A 27,114-nucleotide genomic window follows, 5' to 3' on the forward strand; every position below is an offset into this window, starting at 1 on the left:
GTAACAAAAAACTATTGTGCCAATATGTTTTGCTGTTTGCGCTGTGATTTTCTTGAACTATTGTGAGGTAATACCTTTTGCATTCAAGAAACTTATGTTCCTGAATTATTGCAATAGTGTTTTTTTAGTTTTCCTTTTAGTAATTCCCCTTTTGCTGATTAAGTTTGCGTACTGCCAACAGTCATTTTTAAATGTTATTTGGGCTTGGTGTGGGTTGGTTAGGCACAGTGCATTCTCCTTTAATTGGTGTAATTTCACTCATTTCCGAAAGCTCAGTTGAGCTAATGATGATTTTCTGTGTTTATAGTTTTGTTTCCAGTCCAGCAGTTAGTAACACAGGAAACCGTAAAGTAAGGCGGCTAAGTCCTTGTTGTGCGCCATTATGTGAAAAGGGGCTTTGGCAGAACTCTTGCAAGTTCGCAGTCGTCAGTGAATGTTCTTGCACGTCTTTAAATGGTTTATCACTGTTTGAAAAAGAGAGAACTGGAAACATTGTCCACTTAAGAAGGAAGCTACAGTATTAATGACAACAGTTGTTGAGGCCTTATTTTTCTGTGCGCTAACGGTTGGCAGTAAAATGCAGGACACGTTAAAATGGTCGAACCATTTCAGTATAGTATGCAAGTCTTGGTATGCAAGTCATTTGTGATATTAATAGCAACTGTATGATGTGAATAACAAAAGCAGTGCACAAAGCATTGAGTCTTTGAAAGTAGCCTTATTATAAGTCTTTGTACAATTTTATAGATGGTGGTACTAGTAAGGTTGTAACTACTTAGTCACATTTTTCATAATTAAAAAGAAGCTAAACTGATAAGCATGTCAACATTATTTACAGATACAGTAACACTTGTACTAAAGAGTACTTGCATTTTTTTTTTTTTTCTTTTTCCTGTGCATGTGTGAGATGTAAAAGACGGATTCCTTGAACTCAGTCCACCTCATCACCTACCGAACTGATTGAGAACCCACCGAGGAAGCTTGTTTGTGAATGCTGCATGATGGGGTTTTTTTTTTTTTTTTTTTTTTTTCCCTTTCCTTCCCCTCCTCTTCTATGGGTATAAGACAGCAAACCTTCAGCACCATTCCCGTCTCACGGTTCTGGTTCAGTTTTGAAAGAAGCTGAATATGTTTACAGCATGATTTGTCTGAGGGTTCAGAACTGGACTAAGGAACACACGAGTGGGCCAGGCTCCGCGGAAGAAAAATGCAGTTCCACTCCCGTTTTCGTCATTAATCAGACGTCCTGAACTGTCCAGATGATGTGCTGCATCTGCCCCCATCAGTGAAAATGAATGAACCCTCAGATTTTTCTTTTGCTACCAGGAAGCACTGATGAGTCACAAATTGTTTTTAAGAGCATTTGTGTTCCCACTACTGAGCTTAGCAAGAAGGTGTACAGGAGCTGGGCTAATTGAAACTGGTGAGTCTCCATGCATCATGACTGAGACTGGTAAAATTGATTTGCAAGATGTATTTCACTTGCAGTGATACAGTCGTCCCAGAAAAGCAGGCTTACACTGATTGTGCATAAATCCATGCTGTCAGGAAGATAATCGAACTGTATTTGTCTGGAACTGTTAACTGGGCAAGAGTACTGTCAAGTTTTTCCGCTGTTGGCCATATGAGCGCATGTCGAGGTACGTGTGGAAAAACTGCTTTCTGTCCCCTGCCAGCAGCTTGTGAGGGGCCTTAAGGACAGCTGAACGAACAGGCAGGTGTGGGGTAGACTTATGGGAACCTACACCCTGGCAGTAAAGCCACGCCCCCCCTCTCCACAGGCTGTTGCCGTGACATTCCTCAGCAGCTCAGCCCATCAGCCAGAGTCAGGCTCCAAAGCTGGCAGACCTTAATCGTTTCCAACAGGAGGGTCGTAGCAGTGTAAGCCGGACGCCACTCGAGCCGCTGCTTGGGAACGGGGGTTAAAGAGGCTTTGGGGGTGCCTTGTGCTTGCTTTTGCTCTCTCTCTATCTCAAAAGGGGAAAGTGCCCAGGGCCAAATGTGTACCCACTTACACGGGAGAGCGTGGACAGAGCAGCTCTTTGCTCAGTGGTGGCACAGCTTAATTCTACCTCATTTACCCTTATGACTTCAGATGCAGAAAAAAAGCCGTGTATACCTTCCAGTGCATAAGGTTTCGATTAGTTCAGATCAGAATGGGCGTGGAATAGCGCTGTTACGCTTTAATGCCTTTACGAGCTTCTAGTGCCTCGCCTGTATTAGCAGTGCTGAGAATAATTTCTTGTTGGTAGACTGGGGTTATAAAAATGTCTCTTTGGTTAACTGCACTAATAAAATATTGCAAGAAGAATGCGTTTTGTTTTTTCTCCAGCAGGGATGCAACAAAAGGTAATTGGGTCAATATTGTTTTGTAGATTTAAATATAAATTAACAAACATGAATAAAATTAAATAAAAGGAAAATATAGCTGATAGTTTATTAAACATTTTGACCATTCCTCACAACCCTCCATTACATTTCTTTCCTCCGAGTGTGAGACTGCTAGGTTATTTCTAATTCATGTTATTTAAATGCATATATTTTTTTTTTTTTACGGTGATCTACAAATTCCCTTTTAAGATCCAATAGCGGAAACCTACAGAAAATTATACTGTACTGCATGTGGTCAAGCTCTGAAAAATGTGCCTTTTTTTTTTTTTTTTCCCCTTTTAAAAGTGGGAAAAGTTGCTCATTTCGGCAGTAGTAAAACCATCTGCTTCTTGGTCATGAAATTGTGAAGTCCAGCATTTTGTAAGTGGAAGAGCAATGGTCGACAACCACAGCAGATGTGGATGAAGGGGGAGCTCATCCAACAGTTAGGTCGTGTGACATCTGTAGGATGAGTGTAGCACTGAGAACTAAGACGTGTGTCCGCAGAGTTGCCGCATGGGGCCCGTGTTCTCATGCTATGCGACAAAGATGTAGGCACACATTTCAGTTACTTAAACTCAATTGAAATGTCATTGTGCAGAGCTGATGGGGTTTTTTTGGGGGGTGGGGGGTGTGTGTGACTCGATGTCACCATAGCATTTAGAACCTCTGTGCAACCACTTATCCAGTAGTGTGAATATGGAGTATGAATACAAATGAAGTGTTTTGAATATGTGACGGTAAACATGCTAAATAAACATCACTGCGTGCAATTATACATGTACTTGAAATTACAGGACTGACTTTTGTAGAAAAATACCATCGTTTATCAAATATACTGATGAATGTAGAAGTAGAAAAAAAAAAAAAATTTCCACAGGGAAAAATCCTTTTAAATTCCAAACAGGAAAATCATTTTCTGCATAAATACCTCAATTACAGATTGAAGGGTAACGTGATAAACAGAACATACGTTACTGCTGGCTGCGTTGCTGTACGTCTTGTATGGCGGCACTGCCCCCCCCCCCCCACTGTCCATGTTACCAGGCTACGCTCACATCCCCTTAACGGCAACGCTGCTGCTCACAGCGGCTGGGCTCTTGGAGACCGGCTGCAGCTGCGCCTCTTTCAGCTTAACTGCACTCTGGGCAAAAGCGGCCCTCGCATCTCCGGGAGCCACGGCCGGGTAAGGGCCGAGGCAGCTGCTGACGTTTCCCTGGTTGTGGCTCCCCCAGAGGGCGCCGTTGAGCAGGGTGGCCTGGGCCAGGTGCTCAGACGGGACCAGGGGCTGCCGATCCTCCTCCTCCGAGATGGCAAACACGGGAGCGCCGGCCTGTACGTGCGCTTCTACCTCCGCCTGCACCGTGGGGCACAGAGAGCCGTTCGCTGGCACCGAGGGAGCACCCTTGGAGGGCACAGTGGGGGCAGCAGCACCACCATCTGGACTTCCCGAGAGGAAGCTGAAGCATGGGCTGGCGAAGCGGGAGCGCCGCATGTTGCCGATAGAGTTGAGACGGCGCTGCCTCTGAGGTGGCTGGGTAAGCAGGGTGGAGGCGGAGCTCCTGCCGGAGTCATCATGCTGGCCGTTGGCCTTGCCTTCTAGGTGGCTGTCCAAGATGATCTTCCTAGACCCGTCACTGGAGCAGCCCAGTGCTGTGGTGGCTGGAGCCTGAGGGGCATCACAGGAAATATGCACAGCGGATATAGCAGCTCATTATACATATAGGGACAGCTGGTAGTGGTGTGGTCAGAGCTGTGGCCTTTGGACCCAAAGGTTGCAGGTTTGGTTCCCTCCTGCAACCGTAGTACCCTTGAGCAAGGTAACTTAACCTAAATTGCTCCAGTAAAATGACCCAGCTCTATAAATGGGTAAATAACTAGGTAGCTGAACAGTATAAGGTGCTTTGGAGAAAAGCATCAGACGAATTGAGTAAATATACATGTATTCCTTCTTCCGTGATTGGAATCTGTTGCTGTGCAGACAAGAAATGGTCAACGCAAAGCCCAAGGCCACTCACGCTGTCCACGAGCTTGGTGAAAGGACTGGTGGAGTTCCAGCTGCACCACTTGCGCTGCAGTTGGGGAAGGGGCTGAAGGAGGTCCTGGAAGGTGCGAACGCTCCACGCGCGGGGCCGTGTCCCGCCGGCGCTCTCAGCCCGGGCCGGCAGCGCCGTGTCGCTGTGCCTCAAGAAGCGATCCCTCTGCCGGGAGAGGAGCCACTGCGTCATTCTCACTTGTGTGACTGTACGCGGCAATGAAAAATTGCTCACGATAGCCTCTGCTGTCTGAAGACATGCATTTTTGAGACAAATTAGTGCAGAAATAGGTTTATAGCCCCTTCCTAAACTTCAGTTCCCTGGCCCTATGGCCAAAAAGTGTTGTGTTTTTTTTTTTTTTTTTTTTTTTTTTTTAATAAAAACTGTGTTTTTATCTGATGTTAAATGCAAGGTGCACAAAATTAAAGCCTTGTTCCTGTACATTACTGAAGATGAAGCATTAAGACATTTTTAATAGCTATGTGTTTGAAGATGGGGGGCAACCTGAGATACCCCACTCTGACACATTTTTTATCCTGGGTTTGACCTAAATACACAAATGTGTATTTGCGAGAGAGCTGTTATATTTATTCCTGCAGCTTTTCATATGCAACACAGCCAGATCGTGAGATCTCATTCTTTCCACACCGTGTGTATCAGCCTACACTTGCACACAGTGTGAATCATGCAGACGTCGACCAGATGAACCACTCGTCTCTCTTTACCAGGATAAAGCCAAACACTGTATATCCGGTTGACTGTAACCATAAGCTTAAGTTAATAACACAATCACTTTTTAAAGTTTCCTCTACTGCACTCTTACACTTTCTGTCCCTGAGATGCTCGGGGGTCTCTGGGGTTATCATGGGTTGCCCAAAACATCTGGTGTAGCACAGTAGCTCAGCGGGCAGGTGGTGCCTTCACAATGGCGATTCGTACACAGAAAACTTTTTTTTTTTTTTTTTTTTTTTTTGCACGTTTTGTCCCCAAAAAAAAATAACAGTCGTCCACGTGAAGCTGACGCTGCAAGTCGGGTGTACGTGGCATATGAGGGCACCATGTTTTTACAGGGGGAAAATGCACTGGATACACTACTAGGTGTGTACTTATTACTGAGTTGATACGTCTCTCCTCCAGTTGCCATTATTGAAAATGTAGAGTTTGCGAAAGGCGGAAAACAGCGCTGCTCTGATGGACCTTACAAGTACGGTGTGCTACGCAGTACGTGCACATTCCTGCCCCCCAGCTGGACGGTGCAAATTGCCCACCGTGCTCTTTAATTTTCCGTGTTTTCAGAAACTCGCTCACGTGGCTGTTTAGAGCATGGCCACGCTTCTGGAACATAAAGAGCACCTCCAGCTTGGGCTGGCAGCTTGCAAATGGATAACTCGAGATTTTAAAAGATTACCGGAAGAGAAAGAGCTTTTATTAAAATTGCGGTACAAACGCTCTTTGAAGTGGTTTGAATAGCTGCCGATCTGGAAACACTGCACACTTTTATTCTCCTTCATTTGGCAGTGACCTCGCGCTACCTGCTACTATTCGTTCGCAGAGCGCTCAAGTCACCTCCTTGCGCTGCTGCAACGAAACACTTTTTCCATCTGCGTGTTTTAGGTGCTCTATGTGCAATTTTGGGGATGGGGTCCTTGCAATAAGTGTTCGTTAAAATAGTTGCTGACAGCAGTGCTGTATTAACTTGTGTTCTCAATCAAATTTGCCCCACAATTACAGCAAGAATACACTCATATTCGAGTGAAAATGAAGTCATTAACACATTACCGCTGTGTTATAAACAAAATCTGGGCATGCGAGTCAGTTGGAGACGAGTTTGGGAAAACAAATTGTCGTTCCGGTACACACACACACGCACACGCACGGGCAGCTGCTGAAACAGCCCATTGATTGGGGAAAACGGGCCCAGCGTGAGGTTCACGTCATCGGTCGTGCACTTCAGACTCGGATGATCCTCATAAGGAGTGACTCGAAGATTGCTTCGTCTAGACAAGATTTAGAGCGGACTTGCCGGAGGGTTCTTGGCACGGCCGAAAGCTGCCTCATGGTTGGGGGGGGGCACGAAAAAGCAAACGCAAATGGCCAGATGTGAAAGCGAGCGTTTCCCTGCCCCTGTTCCAGCCAATACCTCGCTCGGGGGTGGGTGGGGCGGGTAAAGCACAGAAGGACTTTCCTCAGTTTCTCCATCTTCTCATCTTGCATGTTCCAGAAGCACGAGGCCACCTGAGAAGCGGTGATGCCGGCCGGGGGACAGACCGCACACGGTCGGAGCTGGGAAACTGGCCGCGCAGATAATACTTTCATTAGCCCGGGCTGCAGGAAAGCGTGCCAGAGGCCTGTGCCAGGAGGCGCCCGTGCCAACTCGCTGCACGCAGCACAAAGCGTTTCACATGCAAAACGCAGAACCCACCCCCCCACCCCCCCGCGGCACCGGCCCCTCGTCCGCCTGGCTTCACCTCATTGTCATACCCGGACACCTCGAGCAGCGCTTTCGGAGATGTATGCGGCGGGGAGGGGGGGAAGCTGCTACGCGGCGTTGGCGAGACGAAGCGTCGGGTCCGGAGCGAGAACTTCACCCTGACAGCGCTGGCCCGGAACTCGGGTCCTCACCGTGTGCGGGCACAAGGGCGGCCCGCTTGGAGCCGGTCCCGAGGGGATCACAAACACCTCGTCTGTCCCCAGGTCCAGCTCCGTCAGTCCGCCGGGGGACAGCTCGAGCTCAGCATTGTGGGAAGGGTCCGCCCCGCCGCTGCCGACTAACCCAGAATCTGGAAGAAAGAAAGAGGAGCTCACAAAGCAAGCGCTAGGTCTGCATGGAAACCGAGCGAAAATACATGAGGAACGCGCAAAATATTCCTCCGAAAGGTCACGATTGGTAACGTGCTTCGCCCAGCCACACAGCTGACAAAAATGATGGCCTTCGGCTGTGTACTGCTGCAGCATAACAACAAGCTTGTTTATTTACAATTGGTAAATTACGGGTAATTGCATTGGGCAATTACAGAAATTGCGCCATTACAGTAAAGCATTGCTGACACATTTATATGTAGGTTAAATTGCGCGACCTTTAAAAGCCGCGCGCTGGTTTTCCCCTGCTCTTGGTCGCAGCGAGGGATCTCACGAGAGGCACTTGGGATCGTTCCGGGATAATCGAATGAATGTTACTCCACAAGCAAAGCTGTTATCCCATGACCCCTTGTCCCCGCTTCACTCGTCGATTCCTGTAAACCCACTCAGATCAGGCCCGCTGACAGCTGAGAGCAGCAGCCGGACTATTTCTCAATCAGATTTAAGAGAAATGAAATAATGAAACCGGGAGTCACGTGCCAGGCGGTATGTACCCAGGCAGACGTGTCCCGTGAGAAATGCGGAGCTGCTGCCGAGCGTTTGGGTGCGACACCGGGATTGTGGGTCAGTATGTCTGAACATTGGGTGAAGGGCCACTCTAAACTGGGCACGGGCTCCCTGGGAAGGGCCACAGCGAGGCGCAGAGGCGCTCGGGTCCCGTCCCCGCCGAGGGCTTTCTGGCGCGGCTCGGCGGGGTCAGCACACCCACCATTACCGCTGCAGTACAGTTTGTAGGCAAGAACAATTAGGGAAGCGCAATTAAGGCGAACGTACGAACTGAATTTAGGGACGAATGAGGTCATGTGCGGCTCCAGCGGACGCGGTCCGGAGCGAAAGCTCCAGGGGAACGGGGCGGCCAGACTTGCCGGAGGACCCACCTGTGTGTGGCAGGCTGAAGGAGCGCTTGACGTTCCCCGGGTTCCCGATGATCCTGCTCTCGGCGCAGACCGGCACGCCCGTGTAACTCGGCACCACCAGCTGCAGCTCGCCTGCATCTGTCCCGGTACTCGGCATGTCGCCCTGCAACTGAAGACGGACGCCGTCAGTGGCACGGCGGGGGGGCCAGCAGGCGATGGCGCTCTTCCGGTACCTGCAAATTCTACGGACCGTGGGGGGGGGTGGCCTCTAGGAGTGTGTTTGCGTGCGTGTGTGAACAGTAAAGGAGGTATGGTTTCAGAAAGTAAAGGTAGCGCTAGGGCGAAATATTGGGAGACGTTTAGGTGTGCTTATGTGCTTTTCGCCTTGTGATTCGTGTACGAGGAAGCGTCAGAGGACCACGGCGCTAGTGAGGCTGAAGGCCGAAATGTAACCGCACCTTCGGTGTTTGCTGAAATTTTTCTTAATGACACACACACACTTTCTGAACCGCTTATCCCATACGGGATCGCAGGGAACCGGAACCCAACCCGGCAACTCAGGGCATAGGGCTGGAGGGGGCACACCCAGGACGGGACGCCAGTCCATCACAAGACACCCCAAACGGGACTCGAACCCCAGACCCGCCAGAGAGCAGGATCCAGTCAAACCCACCGCACTACCACGCACCGCTTAATAATATAATATATAATTAAATTCATAATAACATCCTCTAGTTAGAATTCATTATATTGATAAATACTGTATGAGCGCAGACTATCGGGTGGCACGGTGACACAGCAAGTAGCGCTGCTGTCTCATGGCGCCTGGGTGGTGTGAAAAGACATGGGTTCGATCCCCATTCAGTCTGTGTGGAGTTTGCATGTTCTCCGTGTCTGTGGGGGTTTCCTCCCACAATCCAAAGACATACTGTTTAGGTTCCCCCATAGTGTGTGAGTGACAGAGAGAGTGTGTTCCATTGGATGAGTGACCCATTGTAAGTAGTGTATCTAGGAGTGTAAGTCACCACGGTGAATAAGGTGTGTGGGCTGGCAAAGCTACATAGTTCACTGGAAGTCACTTTGGAGAAAAATGTCTGATATATAAATAAATATAAAGTAATGATAAGTGCTGAAATATGAGTGCAGATCCCTCAGATTCCTGAAACAGAAGACTGCATCACCGTGCCCCCCAATGGTGAACGCCTCGCCATCCGCTCTGGGCTCTGTGGCAGAAAACAGATATCGGCTTGTTGACCGAAACTACTGGACGGCTGCTTTCCGCTGTCCCAGGCGGTCACTTTGATGGGCGAGTCTAATAAACGTTCTAGGAGGTGGCGCACTGGTTAGAGCTCTCACCTTGCCAGGGTCGGCACTAAGGGTTTCGAGTCCTCGGGCAAGAATCAATCCTACAGCCCTTAGACTTATATCTCTGAATTAACAAAGGTACACACATCTATATTGTGATTTTAAAGAAATTTTGGAGTACAGCATCTGCTAAAAGAATACATGTACATGTAGACATACAAATCACAAAGAAGGTAAAAGTAAACTTCTAAATGTAATTTTTACATAATAACTTATAATTACATGGACATTATACATGCTGAAGAAAAAAATACTTTAATGGATGAAAACTTACTTTGGATACTATTTACTTACTTTACATGCTATTTACTGCGCAGACCGACGGTCCGTTTTACAGAAACGGGGCGGCGATGCATCATACGATGTTTGCAGACTATACGTGGCAAAATCATTGATTTTCTTATAAAACTCTATTATTAAGCAAAGGTTTTTTTTTATTTTTTTTGCAAGATTACAATCTATTTTCTATTTTTCATCAGTTCGCTGATAAAACCAGTCTTGCGCCTGGCACTCGAAGGGTTAAACCCCATCTCCTGCTGTAGTACCTTTGAGCACAGCACTGACCCTAAATTGATAAGAGTAAAAAATACCCGGCTGTATAAATGGGTAAATCGCTGTAAGGAGCTCAACGCAGCAAGTTGCTCTGGAGAAACTCATCAGCTAAAAGAGGAAACGCAAGTGTAGGTGGAGGTTACGAGGATGTCGGGTAAAGCTCTTCAGTCCTCCGCATTGCCAAACCGTAGGTCCGCGTGTGCGATTTGAATCGTTTCTCCTCGTTGGGTTACCTCAGAGCTGTTGGGCGAACAGGTGGCGGCCCCCTTCGCGCACAGCTTTGGTCTATAAAAGAGAAAAGCGAGAAGAAAAAGCGTTAGGCCGCCATCACACACCGCTCTCCTGCGAGCGCTCCTTCGCACTGGCCTCAGCCATATCCCAAGCAGACGTATGAAAACCGGCACTCGGCGCACGTCGCTCCCTCTCGCAGCGCCACGGTCCCGTGCGCTCGTCGCGCTGAATGGAGGATGGTGGACGTCTAGGTCTCGGAGCGTGTGATGCAGGAGGGGCTCGCCGCTGCACCGACCCAGCAGACGTCCCACCTTTCCACCACGGTCACGCAAACTAACTACCTGCCCCTCAGGGTGAGAACCTGCGAGCAGTCTGGAGCACAGTAACAGTGTATAAATGCACCCATTCGTGCAACTCCTCGATGAAAAAGTGAGGTTCGAGCTCTTTCCCCGCCTTAAGTACCGATTGCTTTAATTTCCATGGAAAAATGGAACGGTCACCTCACATAATCCATATAAAAAGTGAATATCCTCATCAAAACAGTTTTTTTATGCATTACTCCAGTTGCACCCATTTTGATTCTTAACATTGCATATCAGTGACAGCATCCTCACCGTTGCACATGAAATCACATGAAATCACATGAAATCACCTCATTACAAAGCAGAATGCATCTTAAGCGGGCTGGCTGGTTAAGGATAAGGCCCCATCCTTTCCTGAGCGCGGCGCATTGTTTCAGTGTCCCTCCAGCAGCCTGTAAGCCATTCTGCTATGCTCTGGGAAAACAAATCATTTCCACTGGCAAATTAAGCTGTCTTGCATGCATTTGGAGTTCATTCCAAATAACCTTGCAAAACGCATTTCCATCACAAAGGACAGAGGAGCCTTCCCCGCAACATCTCCCCTTCCTGTGTCTAACTCCCCTGTCCTGCCAAAGCCAGATTTAGTTTCCCATCAAAGTCTTCCTCCAGTCCCGGTCCATTGCTGTTTACTGACATACCAGCAGGAAAGAAGGAAATGGAGAAAAGCGCGAGGCCCTACACGCCTCTGGCATGCAAGGAGACCCCACGGAGACTCTCTCCTTTTCCCTTCAGCGGTGTTCGGCGTGTATACGGGGCACATGGCGCTACGCTGTCTAGTTCATTTCCTTCACCGGTTGCTCAGCTCCTCCAGAACTGACCCTTGCTTCGCCGTGTGTCTCGGTTTCAAATGTCTCCGACCAAAAAGGCGTTTCGCCATTAACTGATCGTAGACGCTGATGAAACACTATTGTTATGAGGAAAATGCATCACGATGTTAATGTTCCATCTCCTTCTGGACCTTGATTTTGTTTACTTCCCATAAAGGCATACGGGGAAATTATGCGATTTTTTTTCGTTACTGTGGGCAGATCTGAATATACAAGATCTTTTGTTTGAAGAAGGGAAATACTCTTCATAGGAAAAAAGTTCTCTTGGAGGTTTACTGCAAATGAAGAACCTCAGCTGGGGCAGTCATAACATTCCTGCAATGACTCGCTTCCATATTAGGGTGCCCCAAACATATTGGATGAAGGCCTCTCAAACTGGCAAGACCAGCCTGTGTTTGCATCTAAAACCCCCCCAAAGGACTAACAAAGGAGAACATCTGCTTTGTCTATCAGACAGTTACAATAGCATCTCTACAGAACGGTATGCTATAAGTGGAGGTTCCTTTCTTGTTTCCCTCCTTTTCACTTTTGTGTTGCCGCTCTTTTTTCATCTTTTGAAATTGATGCCAGGTGCTTCACCTCGGACCGGTCTCCTTTCAACGGTGGGAAGCACATCAAGGCAACAGCATAAAAATCCTGTCTCACACTCCACTAGATCTGGGGGCAGGGGCTCCAGCTGAGACAACAACAGGTCCTTGGTCAGAGGAGCACATCTAACAAAGCATCTTCATCTCATTTATTCCCACTAGCCTTTGATCACTTTTGACAGTCTGTTTTGCGAAAAGGTGACCGGAGAAATGTTCGCAAGTCGCCCATACCAGCCACGCTGGCAGTGGTGGACAGCATCCGGGGACCCGGATATCCCACCGGACGAACTTCCGCCTCTTTCTACGGCAAACCATGTAGACGCTTAGCCGGGCTTCCTAGACAAGCTTGGACGTGCGATGAGCGTGTTGACTGATACCGATGCGTATGGATGAGAAAGGAACAACTGTCACAGATGTCGAGTATTGATGTGTGTACGTTTACATACGCTTCTTCGTTACTTGCAGGCCTTTACCCACAAGTGGAGTGCGACAGCCTTGTCACTAAGGGAATTTTATGTAAGTGAGAGCCCCCCCAGTGAGTCATATCACATTCGTTCATATTAAAATGCACAGCATCGATTTGTATTCTGTTGAAAGGCACACCTCCCGCATTGTGTCATGACTTTCGCACCACTCTCTTAGATTTACATCCCCTTGAGCAGGTGTGCGATTACCTGAAGATTATGCAGAGAGCACTGGTGAGAACCAGCGCAAAGAAGGTCACCCCTCCCAAAGCGGTCAGCAGAGTGTCCATTCTGCCTGTAGCGAGCGCGTTGAGGCGTCGGTCCTCGGCATCTGTGTGGTTGTGGTAGCGGAAGAGCAGAGCGAAGCCTCGGCCCCAGTGCGTGGTTGTGATCAGCTCCATGATGACTTCCACCATCTCCTCCGGAGAGCCGAACACCATCCGCTGGCCCGTGGGGCTGTTGGAGCCGCAGAAGCGGGAGGAGAATGTGATTAGGTCGGAGATGTAGAGGACATCATGAGGGCAGGCATCCACCACAGGCTGCTGGGTCTCAGCCCCCGTATCGGACGGCGGGGTCTGAGCAGCCTGCCGGGTGGGCCGGGTCGGGTTAGGGTCGGCTTCCCCTCCGAAGCCCTCCGGTGAGACATGTCTCCGATCCGTCACATCCGCTGGCCGGAGGTGCAGGGGTCGTGCAGAAGGCACGTCGGCAGACCATTTGGCCCAGTTGGGCACCTTGGCCATTTCCATTTTTGCGGACTTCTCCTGCATCACCAAATGCTTGATGTCATTCTTCTGGAAAGCCTGAAGTGGCTTGACTGTGCCCTCTTGGGCTGGGAAGAAAGGTTCCTTGGCGATGGGCACATAATCCACGGCAGCATCCCTCCGGGCTGGCGAAGTGCTGTTGTGGGCGTCCTCGTCCGCATGTGTCCCAGACACATACTTGGCAGGGCTTTGATGATTCTCATAAACGTCAAAGTCAAACATCTCCAGCACAAGCTGGTAGCCCACAGGCACAAAGAACTGCCACACACAGTGTGCCCCTGAAGAGTAGTTGTAAGGAAAGCCTGGAGACAGGATGAGGCCCTGGTCATCAACAACGTCCACCACAGCTCCACATTCAAAGTACACCTGAAACCAAAACAACAGCAACATAGTGTGAGCGTCTTAGATGTTAAATCATTGTGGGCATACAGTCTAAATATATGTAATGTTCCATCCATGACATCTAAATATTTCTTCTGAAAAGTCACCCCACGTGAACTAGACGATTCAGTCAAATCCAGGGTTTTGTGGTCCATTATGTGCTCAGACACTCGGGCTTTCGGTATAAATGCGAAAATTAAGTCGGCCAGTGTTATTCGTCTGAGAACTTCACTCCGAGACATTGAAACAAGATGGTACAAAATAAATAGCCTTTCGACTGTTTCCTTTCCTCTCGAATAAACACATATCTCAGCAAGATCCCAAAGGGCAAGTACACTACAGCGGTATATTCCATAGAGCAAGGGGTACGCCGACCTTTCCCCGCGTCCAGAAACGCGGTCCACGGCCGTTTCTCGTAGCCGCGCTACCCGATTGGCATCGGCAAATCAAGAACAGCCAACTCGCCAACATTAACGCAACGTACAGGAAGAGAGGCACCGGTGACTTATTTACCGGACTGGTGCCGGCGTGGCCGGACCCGAGTTCATACTACAACATTTGCTCCTTTAGAGTATTATCAGCGCTGTGAGCAGATTTGACTGCACGCTCATTCGCTGTAATCTTAACAAACTCGCGTGTACTTCTTTGCCGTAATGTCAAAATGTAGCCCCCCCCCCCCTTTACGAGCGCCTCGAATTCCTTGTGCGGAAATATTTGAGCGCCGTGTGAATCTAAGCGGCTTGAACTGCCATCCCAAAGACCGCAGGCTGACAAGTCCACAGGTAAACTGCCGGTCTCGTGTGCGACGGCCGCCGTGAAAAGGCCAAATGAGGAAAGGGGAGGAAACGAGGCGCTACACACCGCGACCCTGCCGCGCAGGCCCCCGTGCCTCCGTTCACGTTACACACTTCCGCAAACGAGGCTGTTATTGAAAAATTCTTCTCTAAGTCACAAACAACAGAACTTAATTGGAGACACATTGCCTGCATGTCTTAACTTTTTGATTTGAATTTCAAAGCATTCTTACAGACCGGGTCTTTCTCATTTCGTTCCAGCACCACACACTGGCCTGGCATTTATTTTTTTTATGTTCCTGACATGATGGCCGTGGTATTTCGATGCTCTCTGATTACAGTCTTCCCATTGACGGGGGCGCGGAGCACGGCGATGGCACCGCTGTATAAACGCTGAGCTCCAAACTGTCGTTCAGATGACGCTGCCCCCGTTTCCCGCATATTTCCATAAGCTAAGCCATTAAAACATTGACGGAACTGCTTAACCTTACAATTCTTTAAAGTGATACATGGCTACGCTATGTCTGCACACTGAGGGCTTTTTTTTTTTAAAAAAAATAAATGTATTAGATTAAACACAAGCTGCCTCTGGACAGCTGAACTGTTCACCCTTCCTCCTCCTCCTCCTCCTCCACCTCCGCCACTGCCGGTGTATCAAAGCTCCACGGCGACTGCACAGGCAACGGCAGGGAACCATGTCTTCGAACACGCCGCTCTAATGCCTCCCAGGTGCGTGGGACGGTGGGAACCGTGCTCTTTTAATAGGACTCAGATGTCTGAGCGCGGCAGCCCTCGACGGCAGCAGGGGCAGGGCAGTCGGTCTCCGTGGCCCATGGGAAGGCGAGAAAGTGGCCCCACGTGGCTCGCCCTGGAGATGTAAAGGGGCAGTTCTCCGAGTCGCTGGCTGCTTATTGCTGGCTTTTTTTGCGGAAAAACAGGAAGCGTCTTAAGTCGTGAGGGGGGTCCGTATCGAAGCGCTCCGTTCCAAAGTGGTACTCAACCGAAACAGTTACCGCATGAAGTGGCCCATCAAAGCTTGGCAGACTGCCTGCTCTCCTCATGACGATCTCTCCAGCACCAACTTCGTATCAAACATGGGTAAGACCACGATGACGAGGGCGGTCGCTCTTTTGTACGCGCCCATGTTTACGGCCTGCGAGCGAGGGGAACGCGAAGAGACGCTCAAAAACATTTTGTAAACATTCAGGAACGGTGCACGTGATTCGAACGGCAGCGTGGCACGAGACCAAGAGTAAAACCCAAACAACGTGATTCACTCAAGAGAGCTGTGATGTCGAGAGTACCGCTAGTCGTCGCACCCGGGCGCCTCGTGTTGCAGAACCTCGCTACCAGACTGCACTTCGATATAAGATCCCAAAGTGATTTCATATATTTGATATATTTTAAATTTATTAATTTGAAAGTCACTTTTCTCAAAAGCTACTTAAAAAGATTTATACATACAGCGGGGTAATTTTTACTCAATTCGGGTTAAGTGATTTGCTCAGGGGTACTACAGCATAGTGTGGGGTTTGAACCTGAGGTGTTCAAGTGGAAGTAGCAGCTTTAACCACTACGCCACCTGCTTGTGCATAGCATGTGCATATAACATGCAACGCACATTATGTCTGTTTTGCGACACGCCTCGCATAGCCGCACCACTTTTCACGAGGCTAAGAGAAATGTGGAATATCTCGGTGTATCTCGGTGTCACGTGCCAAATTGTCCCTGCTTCACACAAAGCGTTCTTTGCGAAATCTGTTTCGTCGGTGAATTTCCTCAGTCGTATCAGCACGGATGTAAATATTGTGCCGGTGCTTATGTCCGCAGGAAAACATAAATGGCACAGTTGGGAATTTCCATTAGAGCTTCTAAACTGGGCGCTGCTGAATGGATGGAAGACCATGTGCCGGGTGCTTCTTTTTTTGCAAATTTCATGGTGAATATACCCTTGGCACTGGGAGAACTGTGCCATAATTATAATTATACCATAAGACTGGGGCATCTGTTCGTCAGCACAGCGATGTGCATGGTAGACTACACATGAATGGCCCCCAGAGAAGCGCTCTATAGTGGAAATGGGACATTCTTATAATGCCAAACATCCCAGTTCTGTTACATCACGGGCTTGTGCTGGCCAGGCAGTAATTAATCAAGGATGTCTTGTCTCATGAAGAACAATGGGCTGCAGTGGGCTGGGACTGCATCCTCGAGACTAGATGGAAGACAACATTTTAATGGAGTGATGCTAACAAGCGACAGCTAGCAAAGCGCATTACGTAATCGCCACTTTGGCCATCGGCGCAGCGATCCGCGCTGTCCGAAAGGCACACGTCACCCGGACCGCTCGTTTATGGGGGCGACGGCCACCGCGGGCTCTGTACTTCCTCTTCGTATGTATCCTGGGTTTCGGTGCCAACTAGATTTTTCAGCCTTCGACTGCTGCGCGTTGAGCGTAACGCGATCAATTTCAGTTTGATAACGTTCATTTTTGCGTGTTCCGGCAGGTTGCCTCCGAGCGCTTAACAAGGAATAACGGACAAAGCAGGCGCACGCAACAAGTACAACATCGTGGCCTCCAAAATGACGGAGATGCGCGATAACTGCGAACAGATGAGCGCTCGATGTAAAATCAACTGCGTTATCGCAAAACGTTACGAAAAACATAGTCATACCACGAATTCTGCTCATTTGGATTACAGAATTCAACTTTTTCAGCAGTTTTACTCCGTACTCCTACTTATGGGGCATTTCTATGCTTTAAAAGGACTAAGGGGATTAGTTAGTGTGCCTCCCAACAGCTGATGAGATTTTCTTCACAGTTATCGTTTAGCGCATATTGCATTCGGTTTTCCACATCCACTATACCCTTTTCGCTCATTATACCTCTTATGATGTCGGTAATCACGGCCCCCGGTTTGGGCTACCCAAACCATGTTCATTTGTTTGTCAGATATGGATTCATCTGAATTGTTTTCACTGATTTCTTTTGTCTTTACTCTGCTTTTTTTTTTTTCTTCTTTTTTTGCATTAAACGGTTGAATTAATACATAAACATTATTATATATATTTTGCTTCTGAGCACTTAAGTGAACGATACATAATAGCTACGAAAAAGGTGAACAAGTGCAGGTAGACAGCAATACAGTATTACAGAGTAATTAATGAAGGGAAATTGCCTTATGATGTGTCATAACTAATGTTAACTATTGAAGTAACTGCATTTTAATGGGAGGTGGTGATATTTTCGCATAAATGGGTATCAGTCTCGGGGATCAGAAATGCATACAAATTTTACCATTAGTTTCAAATAATAATGATGTTTTTTTGGATTTATGAGAATTGACTTTACTGAGGGTTTTTTGAAGAACGAAAATCAACTTTACAAGGTGCCGGAAGAGGGCAACTTTTTCAATAATTTTGGAAGAAGTTGTAACGGAGCAAAGGCACACAGTTAAAAACAAGCGAAGAGGAAAAAAAGCGGAGGAGAGAAGGCTGGTAGAGAATTTAAAAAAAAGAATGTGTGGATGCGCAAGGCCAGCTGGCTACTGAGCACTGCTGGCCCTGTTCGCACTACACAGTTTGGGAAAATGTTAGTGTTTAGCATGAATGCAGACTGTGACCATCAGCGGCTTGTTGACAGCTCGCTGCGTTTTCCATATCTCTGTGGCAGACCGATGCGAGGCCACTGGGAAAGACTCGAGTGTGCAAATATGTTACGTAACACAAGTTCAAGCCCAGTGTGGAAGACATTAAGCTGGCCTCAGCTGCACTGGGTGCTAATTTAAAAAGTGGATTTCTGAAGGTGTCCTACGTAGCAATGAAGATTACGTCGAAATAAACTATTCAGACCATTAAAGTCACACAGAGTACATCGAGTACATGCAGTATCTCTATGGACGGCAAAGCTGGGAAAAATCCAATAAACCCACCGTGTCCTTGGAAAAGGCGTTCATCATCACGATGTGAATTTTCATATTAAGCCTTGAGACACTATAGCTTTAAAAGATATAAAAAGATAGAGAAGATACCGTATTAAAAAAAAGCACAGGATGGCGGCGCGGTAGCGCACAGCGGCCACTTCGGGTCACCAGCAGACTCCGCAACAGCGTCTTCCCTGAGGCAGTCAGATTACTCAAAACCCTGCTGCCTCCCAACACTCACCTGGCACAGTCAAACAGCTAACCCAGCATGACTCCATACACTATAAACTGCCTACAGTTCACAGCCCATATCCGCATCCACGTCCACGTCCTGTGCATTTATTTACTGTCCTGTACTCTTGTTCTGTGTTGCGCTATGGTCTCCGGAGAAACGACATTTTGTTCCACCATATACAAGCTATATAGAGGAATGACAATAAAAACCACTTGAACATCATGCCTTCTTGCCGTTGACCATTGTGCGTTAACTGCGGTGCTTGATACTACAGTATACTAAACTTATTCATACTGTAAAATGTGATGCCGTTCTAAGCATTGCCGTTTCCCTCTCTACAGTAAACTCCTTTGGCCTTTTGGCGGAAATGTCTCTCAATATTAACAGTGTCTCTATCTCAGACAGGGGTGCGGGAGCGCAGTGGTGCAGCGGGTTGGGCCGGGTCCTGCTCTCCGGTGGGTCTGGGGTTTGAGTCCCGCTTGGGGTGCCTTGCGATGGACTGGCGTCCCATCCTGGGTGTGTCCCCTCCCCCTCCGGCCTTATGCCCTGCGTTGCCGGGTTAGGCTCCTGCTCCCCGCAACCCTGTGTGAGACAAGCAGTTCAGACTGTGTGTGTGTCTGTCTCTATCCCTTGTGACTAGCTAGTTTGCAGATTCTGGAGTCAAGTCCAACGCAACATTTTCGCACTGTTGGTAGTACAAGTACCATAAAGTACCTGCCATAATGGCGTATTCTGAACGCGTATTTCTCAGAATCCTGCCAGACTGTACTGTGCGCGTGTCGCACTTTACCAATGTGCCGACATCTGCTGCTGTCCACTGCACAATCAATTTTTTGCGGGACTTTCTCCCTCTGTCTGCTGTTGCCCCTCACTCTGCAAGCAGCGGGTCTCCCCTAAACTGTTATGGGATCTGACAGAGCCTCTGTAACCAGAGGGTTGGCCTCCCGCACTCTGCCACACACTCGATCGCTCGCCTGCACAAACACCCCCAAGCCTGCTCATAAACAGCCCAGGCGGGCCCCTTGCAAGGGGGCTGGGATCTTAGCAGGGCTATTTACTGACTGTAGAAAGTGAGATCGCTGTGCCGCCACCCAGCGTGCCCCTCACTGCAAGAAATGGAGGGCTTTGGGGGGGCTCTCTCTAAAACCCGCAGCAAGCGCAGACGTGCGTTCCACCTGACTGAAGGCTGCGCCCGGTGCCAGCAGCACGCCTCGAGTCTGCGCCGCAACATCAGTCAGGTGTGATCTGCAGTTCCCCCTGCAGACGAGTGCGGCTGCCACTGTTCCACCAGAGAGGGGGGTGCCAGATGTGTCACGTGACCTACCTTGGGTGCCCACAGCGCTCGGGACATTGGACCACATCTAAAGCGCCTGCAACGTTAAAACGTCACTTGGTGACGAGCGGTCAGTTTATCTGTCTCGGTTAATATCCGTTTTCTTTTTCATTCCTGGGTTTACTCGCGTTTGTTTCGCACTCTTTTGTGCGGTTGCTCCGCAGTCGCCGTCGACTCCAGCGCTAACGCGCCGGCTGATCGCGGTGCCCCCGGGGAGGTGCGAGGACCCCTGCCTCTTTAAGAGTGGAGTCCATCACTGTAGCCCTTCAGACGGGGGGGTGCTCTGATGCATGAGCCCCTGACTTATCACATAGCTTTGCCGTGATGTCAGCCGCCCCATGTGTTTGTGTGTTGCCCACGGGTTCACCCAGGATGCGTTTACAAACAACGGGCACGCTGCCACCATTCAGCTGGGGAAGCATTTGTGCCACCCCCCACGGCCCCCCAGCCATCCCTAATCCCCCTTAACTGCCGAGTGGCGCTTCCCCAAGTTGTATTATTGCTCGTTATCACTATGATTTCCATGTGGTCCCTTTGGACGAGTTCTCGGTTCATAAAGAAATTGATGACCCTTTTTTTACAGCAATTGGTGTCCCTGGGCGATCACATTTCTGTGGCCGGCAGAAGACCCAGAACCCCCTGATTTAAGCACTTCAGATCTGTGCTTGCGGCATCTGAGTGGGTTTCCAAATTAGCAGTATGCTTCAATCATTTTCGCGGCATTCGGTTGCGGCCACGCTAACAGGACATCTTCAAAATCATGCGGCGGAAAGCATGGCCTGCCTCCACGGTGGTTCTGGCAATTTTGAAATAATCACTTCCAGATTTGGAACGTGACACGGCCAGCGCATTAGCTGCTGTTATGCCGTTGCACCAGAGTTAGGTAAACGTTCGGTGCTGGCCGAAGGATCGGCCTCCGATTCAGCGTTAGGTGGCCAAACGGGTGTACCATCCCAGGAGCATTCATCTCCCTCATCCAGTACTGAACTCTTTCACATATCAGTGTTTGGAAAAATACCGCAGACCCCAGCAAACACAATTTTTAATATTTACCGAGAGTTTACGTTGAACAAAGATCAAGACTGGGCAAACTGGTGGCTCGGCAGGTACTGCTTTTGCCTCGCAGCTCCTTGGCCATGTGTTTGGGCAAAGGTATGAATCCAACCAAGTCTGGATTGTCCAAGTCCCTTTGGATAAAAGTGTCCTCTGAAATGAAGAAATGTAAATGATATGTGCATCTTAGTGAATTACACATTTTTCTTCCTATTCATTATTGTTTCTGGTTTTTTTCCTGTATCATAACAAATTCCAAGCATATTATTGTGAAAATAAACTTCTTACAAAGGGGAACAAATGTATCGTTTACACTGCATCCTAGAAAAGTACAGATAATGAATACACACAAAACTGTAAAAAAAAAAAAAAAAAACCCTGACCTTGGTTGTCGCCCTGCAAACACCCCCCCCCCCCCCAAGCAGCCAGCTGGTTACAAGAGCCCTGCCAGCCCATATATACACAGTTGTGTGAAAAAGTTTCTGAACCCTTTAGAATTATCTGGATTTCTACGTGAATGGCTCTTAAAATGCGATCTGACCTTCATTCTGCTGGACAGGGCTTACACTCACCTGGATGAGGCAGGTAGTTATGAGAGTCATGTTTTTTGACTTCTCAAGTGCTTTTAACACCATACGACCTGCCCTGCTCAGGACTAAGCTGCTCGACATGCAGGTGGATGCTCCACTAGTGGCCTGGATTACCAGCTATCTCACAGGTCGTCCACACTAAGTGTGGCTGTGGAGCTATGTGTCAAATACAATAGTGAGCAACACAGGGGTACCTCGGGGGACAGTCTTGTCTTCCTTTCTGTTCACACTCTGTACATCAGATTTTAGATACTACTCACAGTCCTGCCATCTGCACAAGTTTTCTGATGACTCTGCCATTGTTGGTTTTATTAGTAGGGGACAGGAGGCTGAGTATAGGAGTGTGGTGGACAGTTTTGTGGAGTGGTGCGAACTAAATCGCCTGCAACTCAACATAACAAAGACCAAGGAGTTGGCGGTAGATTTTAGGAAGCAAAAGACCTGTCCAAATCCCGTTAGCATCCGGGGAACAGAGGTGGAAATTGTTGAGGACTACAGGTATCTGGGTGTCCACACAGATAATAAGATGAACTGGACTAAATACACTGAGGTTTTGTACAAGAGAGATCTAAGCCGCTTGTACCTTCTTAGGAGGCTTCGATCTTTCAATGTCTGCAGAACCATGCTGCAGATGTTCTATCACTCAGTGGTGGCCAGTGTTATCTTCTACGCTGTAGTGTGCTGGGGCGGCAGGATGAAGGCAGCCGATACCAGTAGACTCAATAAGCTCATCGGCAAAGCTGGCTCTGTCCTTGGGATGGAATGGAAGTCTTTGGTGGAGGTGTCAGAGAGGAGGATGCTGAGGAAGCTACTCAGTATTATGGATAATGCCTCATCCCCTGCATGCCACGTTGGAAGCACAGCAGAGCAGCTTGTAGACTCATGCAAGGGATGCATGCAAATCGTTCGATGTCACCCTGGAATTCTGTCTTATATTTCAGGATTGTGCGACATGCTCCTTCACAGATCTTTGTAGGACACCCGCTTCTAGGGAGAGTAGTGCAGCGCTGAATTTCTTTTAGTTGTAAACTATCTGCCTAACTGTGGACTGATGGAGGGCCAAGTTTTAAATCCTTCTGTAACCCTTTCTAGTCTTATAAGCTCCAAGCACATAAGATTTTTCATTATTCATTCTCTCACTGTGAACAATTTGTTCTCTGCATTCTCTCTTGACCAGATCATATCGCACTTCAGCAGAATTCTGTTTTAAAGAACAGGTAACCAAACTGTGTTTTTTCAAAACAGGAGGGCAGCTGAAACCCACATGTGAACTGAGTGAAACGCCTGACTCAGTAACAGAAATAACTGACTCTTTTTGCCCTCTTTTCAAGATGTCATTAGCCTAGAGGTTCATATACTTTTTCCACCAATGACCTTGAGTCTTTGAACCATTGGTTCTAAAGATATTTAAACATAAAATGTGATTATCTGTCAAATAAGACTGCCTTCATTTATTATTATGAGTATTATGACTATGAGATCTCATTTCAGGAGCCATTCATGCAAAAATCCAGATAATTTCACAAAGAGTTCTCAAAACTGTGTGTATATACATGTATATATGCATACATATATACACTGCTCGATAAGACAGAGACGTGCACTTCAGGGAGTCCTCTTAGCAACGCGTTGCACTCGGGCTGCCACTTTCGGTAGGCACAGTTCGTCCACTCGCAGCATTTTTTCCACCGGGGACCCGTTAATCACTTTGATGCCGTAAGCGGATTAGAGAAGAATTTCCCCCAACGCTGACAGCTGCAAATAATCAACTAAACCCCCCGTTCTCCCGGGGTTTAACCGAGGAGTGGCAGCTAACTGTCTGCCCCATGCCCATCAAGCAGGCGGTTTGTATAACTTCTTCCCCTTCATTGCCAGGGCACGCCACGCTGACAAGCGTGGGGAAGGGGCAGAAGCTGATAGCACTTCTCCGCCCAATAAACATTAGCATGTGGCCCACGTGGAATTTGTGTCTCCAGCACAGACAAGCGCTAGAGAGTGACAGCTGTCACAACACCAGGAACCTCTGCGAGACAGACGGGTGGGAATGACACGGAGGCCAGGCGCAGCAAGGCCGAGCACAGACTCCGGTGGCGCAGGCAGCATTTTCCTTCAACTTCGAATCAGTCTCCGGGGGGACAGCGCTGAGTGAAAAACAGCAAAATGAGAAGCATTTGACCAGCAGTGAGCCAGACCTCTCCTTCTCATTAAGGACACTGAGGCAAACCACTTGGATCGTCGCTATTACATTTTTTGGATGAAACCTGGAGTTTTCGCTATCAAAGTGCATTTGTTTATGTGTAGAGAAACCATCGCAAGGACACACTCAACTCCGTCTTTCCTTTTCCTTTCTAACAAGTACACAATGGTTACTTTCTTAATCTCCGCCACTCTTTGAGCAGGCCGACGCCTTGCAGAGGTCTCCGCTCTGCGGCCTGCACCGGCTTGGTCTATGTCTGCAGCAAACCTTTCGCAATTTTCCACTTGGGTCTGAGCCTAGACTGGGAACTCAGAAATCCCCCCAGATTACACTGACACCTGGCTGACTGCTGCGTGACCATCCGCCCTGCGCCAAAACAACGGAACCTGGAGAGAAGGAGGTAGAGAGAGCACTCTGGTGTATAATGTCATGTCTCCAGTGTGTACCTCGTACTGCCCGCACAAAGACCCTCAGCAGAGCCCATGCTGATTGTGGAACGCCATAAGTCAGACCAAGTGTAAAAATAGTTTGGGGTGGGGGACATCTTGCAGAAGGTGTCCATGGAGTATGTGCAAAAGGAGTGTTTCGTTTCACCCTTCTTGGGGATGACCTTGCTGCTGCACCATGAAGACCACACACAAATTTAAGTGCACATTAGAGGCTAATGAGAAAGGCCAGAGGTGAACGTGATCAGTGCAACGTGTTTCCAATTTGGACGGTCTGCATACCAGAGTGCGTGTCCAAGGGGAAAGGGCCAGTGTGGTATAGGCTGCCATCACCAAGCACTGTAAAACAGCTTCATTCATTAAACATTATAATGGACGAATTCTGTGACAAAAAAAGGGTTATTGCCCAATTTCTCCATTTTCATCTCACCAAAATATTGAAGCTCTCTCCTGTGCGTTTTCATTATTACACACCTCTCAGCCACAACATTAAAACCACCTGTTTAATACTGTGTAGGTCCCCCCTCGTGCCACCAAAACACCTCTGACCCATCAAGGCACGGACTCCACAAGACCTCTGAAGGTATCCGGCACCAAGACATTAGCAGCAGATCCATTAAGCCCTGTAAGTTGCAAGGTGGGGCCTCCATGGATCAGACTTGTTTTTCCAGCACATCCCACAGATGCTCAATCGGATTGAGATCTGGGGAATTTGGAGGCCAAATCAACACCTTGAACTTTTTAACAATTTTTGCAGTGTGGCAGGGCACATTATCTTGCTGAAACACACCACTGCCATCAGGGAATACCGTTGCCATGAAGGGATGTACGTGTCTCCAACAATCTTTAGGTAGGTGGTACGTGTCAAAGTAACATCCACATAAATGCCAGGACCAAAGGTTTCCCAGCAGAACACTGTCCAGAGCATCACACTGCCTCCGCCAGCTTGCCTTCTTCCCATATTGCATCCTGCCGCCATCTCTTCCCCAGGTAAACAACACACATGCACCGGGCCCCCGTCTGCATGATCTAAAAGCGGTGGCGATTCTTCAGACCAGGCCACCTTCTTCCATTGTTCCATGGTCCAGTTCTGACACTTACATGCCCATTGTAGGTGCTTTCGGCAGTGGACAGGGGCAGCATAGGCATCTTGACCGATCTGCAGCAATGCAGCAAGCTCTGATGCACTGTGTGTTCTGGCACCCTTCTATCATGGCCAGCATTAAAGTTTTTAATTTGCAGCAATTTGAGCTACAGTAGCTCTTCTGTGGAATCAGACCAGACAGGTTAGCCTTCGCTTCCTACATGCATCAGTGAGCCTTGGGCACCCATGACCCTGTTGCTGGTTCACCGGTTGTCCTTCCTTGGACCATTTTTGGTAGGTACTAACCACTGTATACCGGGAACACCCCACAAGACCTGCCGCTTTGGAGACGCTCTGACCCAATCATCCAGCTATCACAATTCAGCCCTTGTCAAAGTTGCTCAGATCCTTACACTTACTCATTTTCCCTGCTGCCAACACATGAAATTCAAGAAGTGACTGTTCACTTGCTGCCTAATTTATCCCACCCCTTGTCAGGTACCATTGTAACAAGATCATCAATGTTATTCACTTCAGCTGTCAGTAGTTTTAATGTTGTGGCTGATCGGTGTATAATAAAAGTTGATTTTAGCACTTTGCTTTCAGATGCCATAGCAGGCTGGAAGATGTTATGCGATTTGCTCATAAACAACTGAGAGACATCGGCCAACTCAATAACAGCTGAATGTCATTCTCTCAAACTCAATTTTAAAAAAAAAAAAAAAAAACTCCTAATCAGGCAGCTAAATGGATGGCGATTTTTTGCGAAAGTCTACCGCAGCGCACAAAGATATAGCGATGAATGGTGCGCGAGGAGCCAAGTGACGTCATTGAAGAACTGAAAAACGCGCGGATCGTTCCGTTTCTCGTCTCTTTCCTGATTCCAGCTCGTTCAGCTTTGAAAGATACACGGAATGAGCGAACAGAATATAACGTGACTATAAAAACCGAGAAACACGTGTGCAAAACGACGTACAGCATGGCATCATGTAGCGGGACCACCTGCACTGCAGCGGACTGGCTCGAACCCGGGCAGGGCAGCTTCACACATCACATGTTTCCATTCAAATGCAAGAGACAGCTCAGCTGGTAGCCCTAGAGGTGTGGACCAGGTCACAGGTTCGAATCTCACCTCCAGCTGTACTGTCTGTAGTACCCTAAAATTACTCTAGTAAAATATTGCCCTGGCAAAAAAGAGCTGTCGTTCGGTGCACGTGGGGTGACTTGGAGACCTGAGCCCAGGACAGTAGGACAGCAGCGGACAGCAGGCGCTGGGAAAGTGCGGAAACAAGACGTGGCTCCCGCTGTCCCCGCTGTCCCCGCCGCGCCGCGCCACGCTCTTTGACAGCACACGTATGACGTATGGACACCGTCCTCGTCCTGGACACTCGCGCTTCTATTCGTAGGAACGCGGGGTCGCGCGAAAAGCCATGACAAGAAGAAGTGAACATGAAACACGTTTCATTATGATATTATCATACGTTTTTTTTTTTTTTTTTTTTTACTGTGATAGGCGTGTTAAAACTAGAAAAAGAAATGGATATAATAAAACTCATTCAGCGAGTCCGAGTCAAAAACTGAGGCGAGGAAACGGGACACGTTCTTGTGCCGCAACTTACTTTCTGCGCAGCGGCTCCCGCGACCCACAGAAGACACGTTGCCACGAACACGCGTGTCCAGCTCTGCGCGTTTCCAACCATTTTTATTTCCACTTCGTCCTTTTTCTCTCAGCGCCGCGCGCTCCGCTCAACCGTGGCTCTCGCTCTCGAGCCCGCTCTCCCACGCTCACGCTCACTCCCCATTTACC

The 27,114-nt window shown here is 48.4% G+C and overlaps 1 protein-coding gene across 1 annotated transcript; it reads right to left on the minus strand.

The window, feature by feature from the left end:
- Positions 1-871: 871 nt before the first annotated feature.
- Positions 872-27,114, minus strand: LOC108940384 (uncharacterized). Its single transcript, XM_018762528.2, has 7 exons — positions 26,927-27,114; positions 12,721-13,637; positions 10,273-10,324; positions 8,144-8,291; positions 7,029-7,186; positions 4,389-4,571; positions 872-4,039 (listed from the first exon to the last, which is right to left on the minus strand). The coding sequence occupies exons 1-7, from the start codon at positions 27,005-27,007 to the stop codon at positions 3,425-3,427; spliced, it is 2,154 nt and encodes a 717-aa protein (XP_018618044.1). The 5' UTR covers positions 27,008-27,114; the 3' UTR covers positions 872-3,424.

The sequence above is a fragment of the Scleropages formosus genome, chromosome 12 (genome assembly GCF_900964775.1).
Source record: "Scleropages formosus chromosome 12, fSclFor1.1, whole genome shotgun sequence".
Lineage (NCBI taxonomy): Eukaryota > Metazoa > Chordata > Actinopteri > Osteoglossiformes > Osteoglossidae > Scleropages > Scleropages formosus.

What these genes read in the sequence shown, in the direction of transcription:
- LOC108940384 (XM_018762528.2), bottom strand. Translation starts at nt 27,007, where the DNA reads ATGGTTGGAAACGCGCAGAGCTGGACACGCGTGTTCGTGGCAACGTGT. An exon ending in CGGGAGCCGCTGCGCAGAAA is followed by an intron (nt 13,638 to 26,926) that starts GTAAGTTGCGGC and finishes TTTTGGTTTCAG; the next exon opens with GTGTACTTTGAATGTGGAGC. An exon ending in CTTCAGCCTGCCACACACAG is followed by an intron (nt 7,187 to 8,143) that starts GTGGGTCCTCCG and finishes TCTTTCTTCCAG; the next exon opens with ATTCTGGGTTAGTCGGCAGC.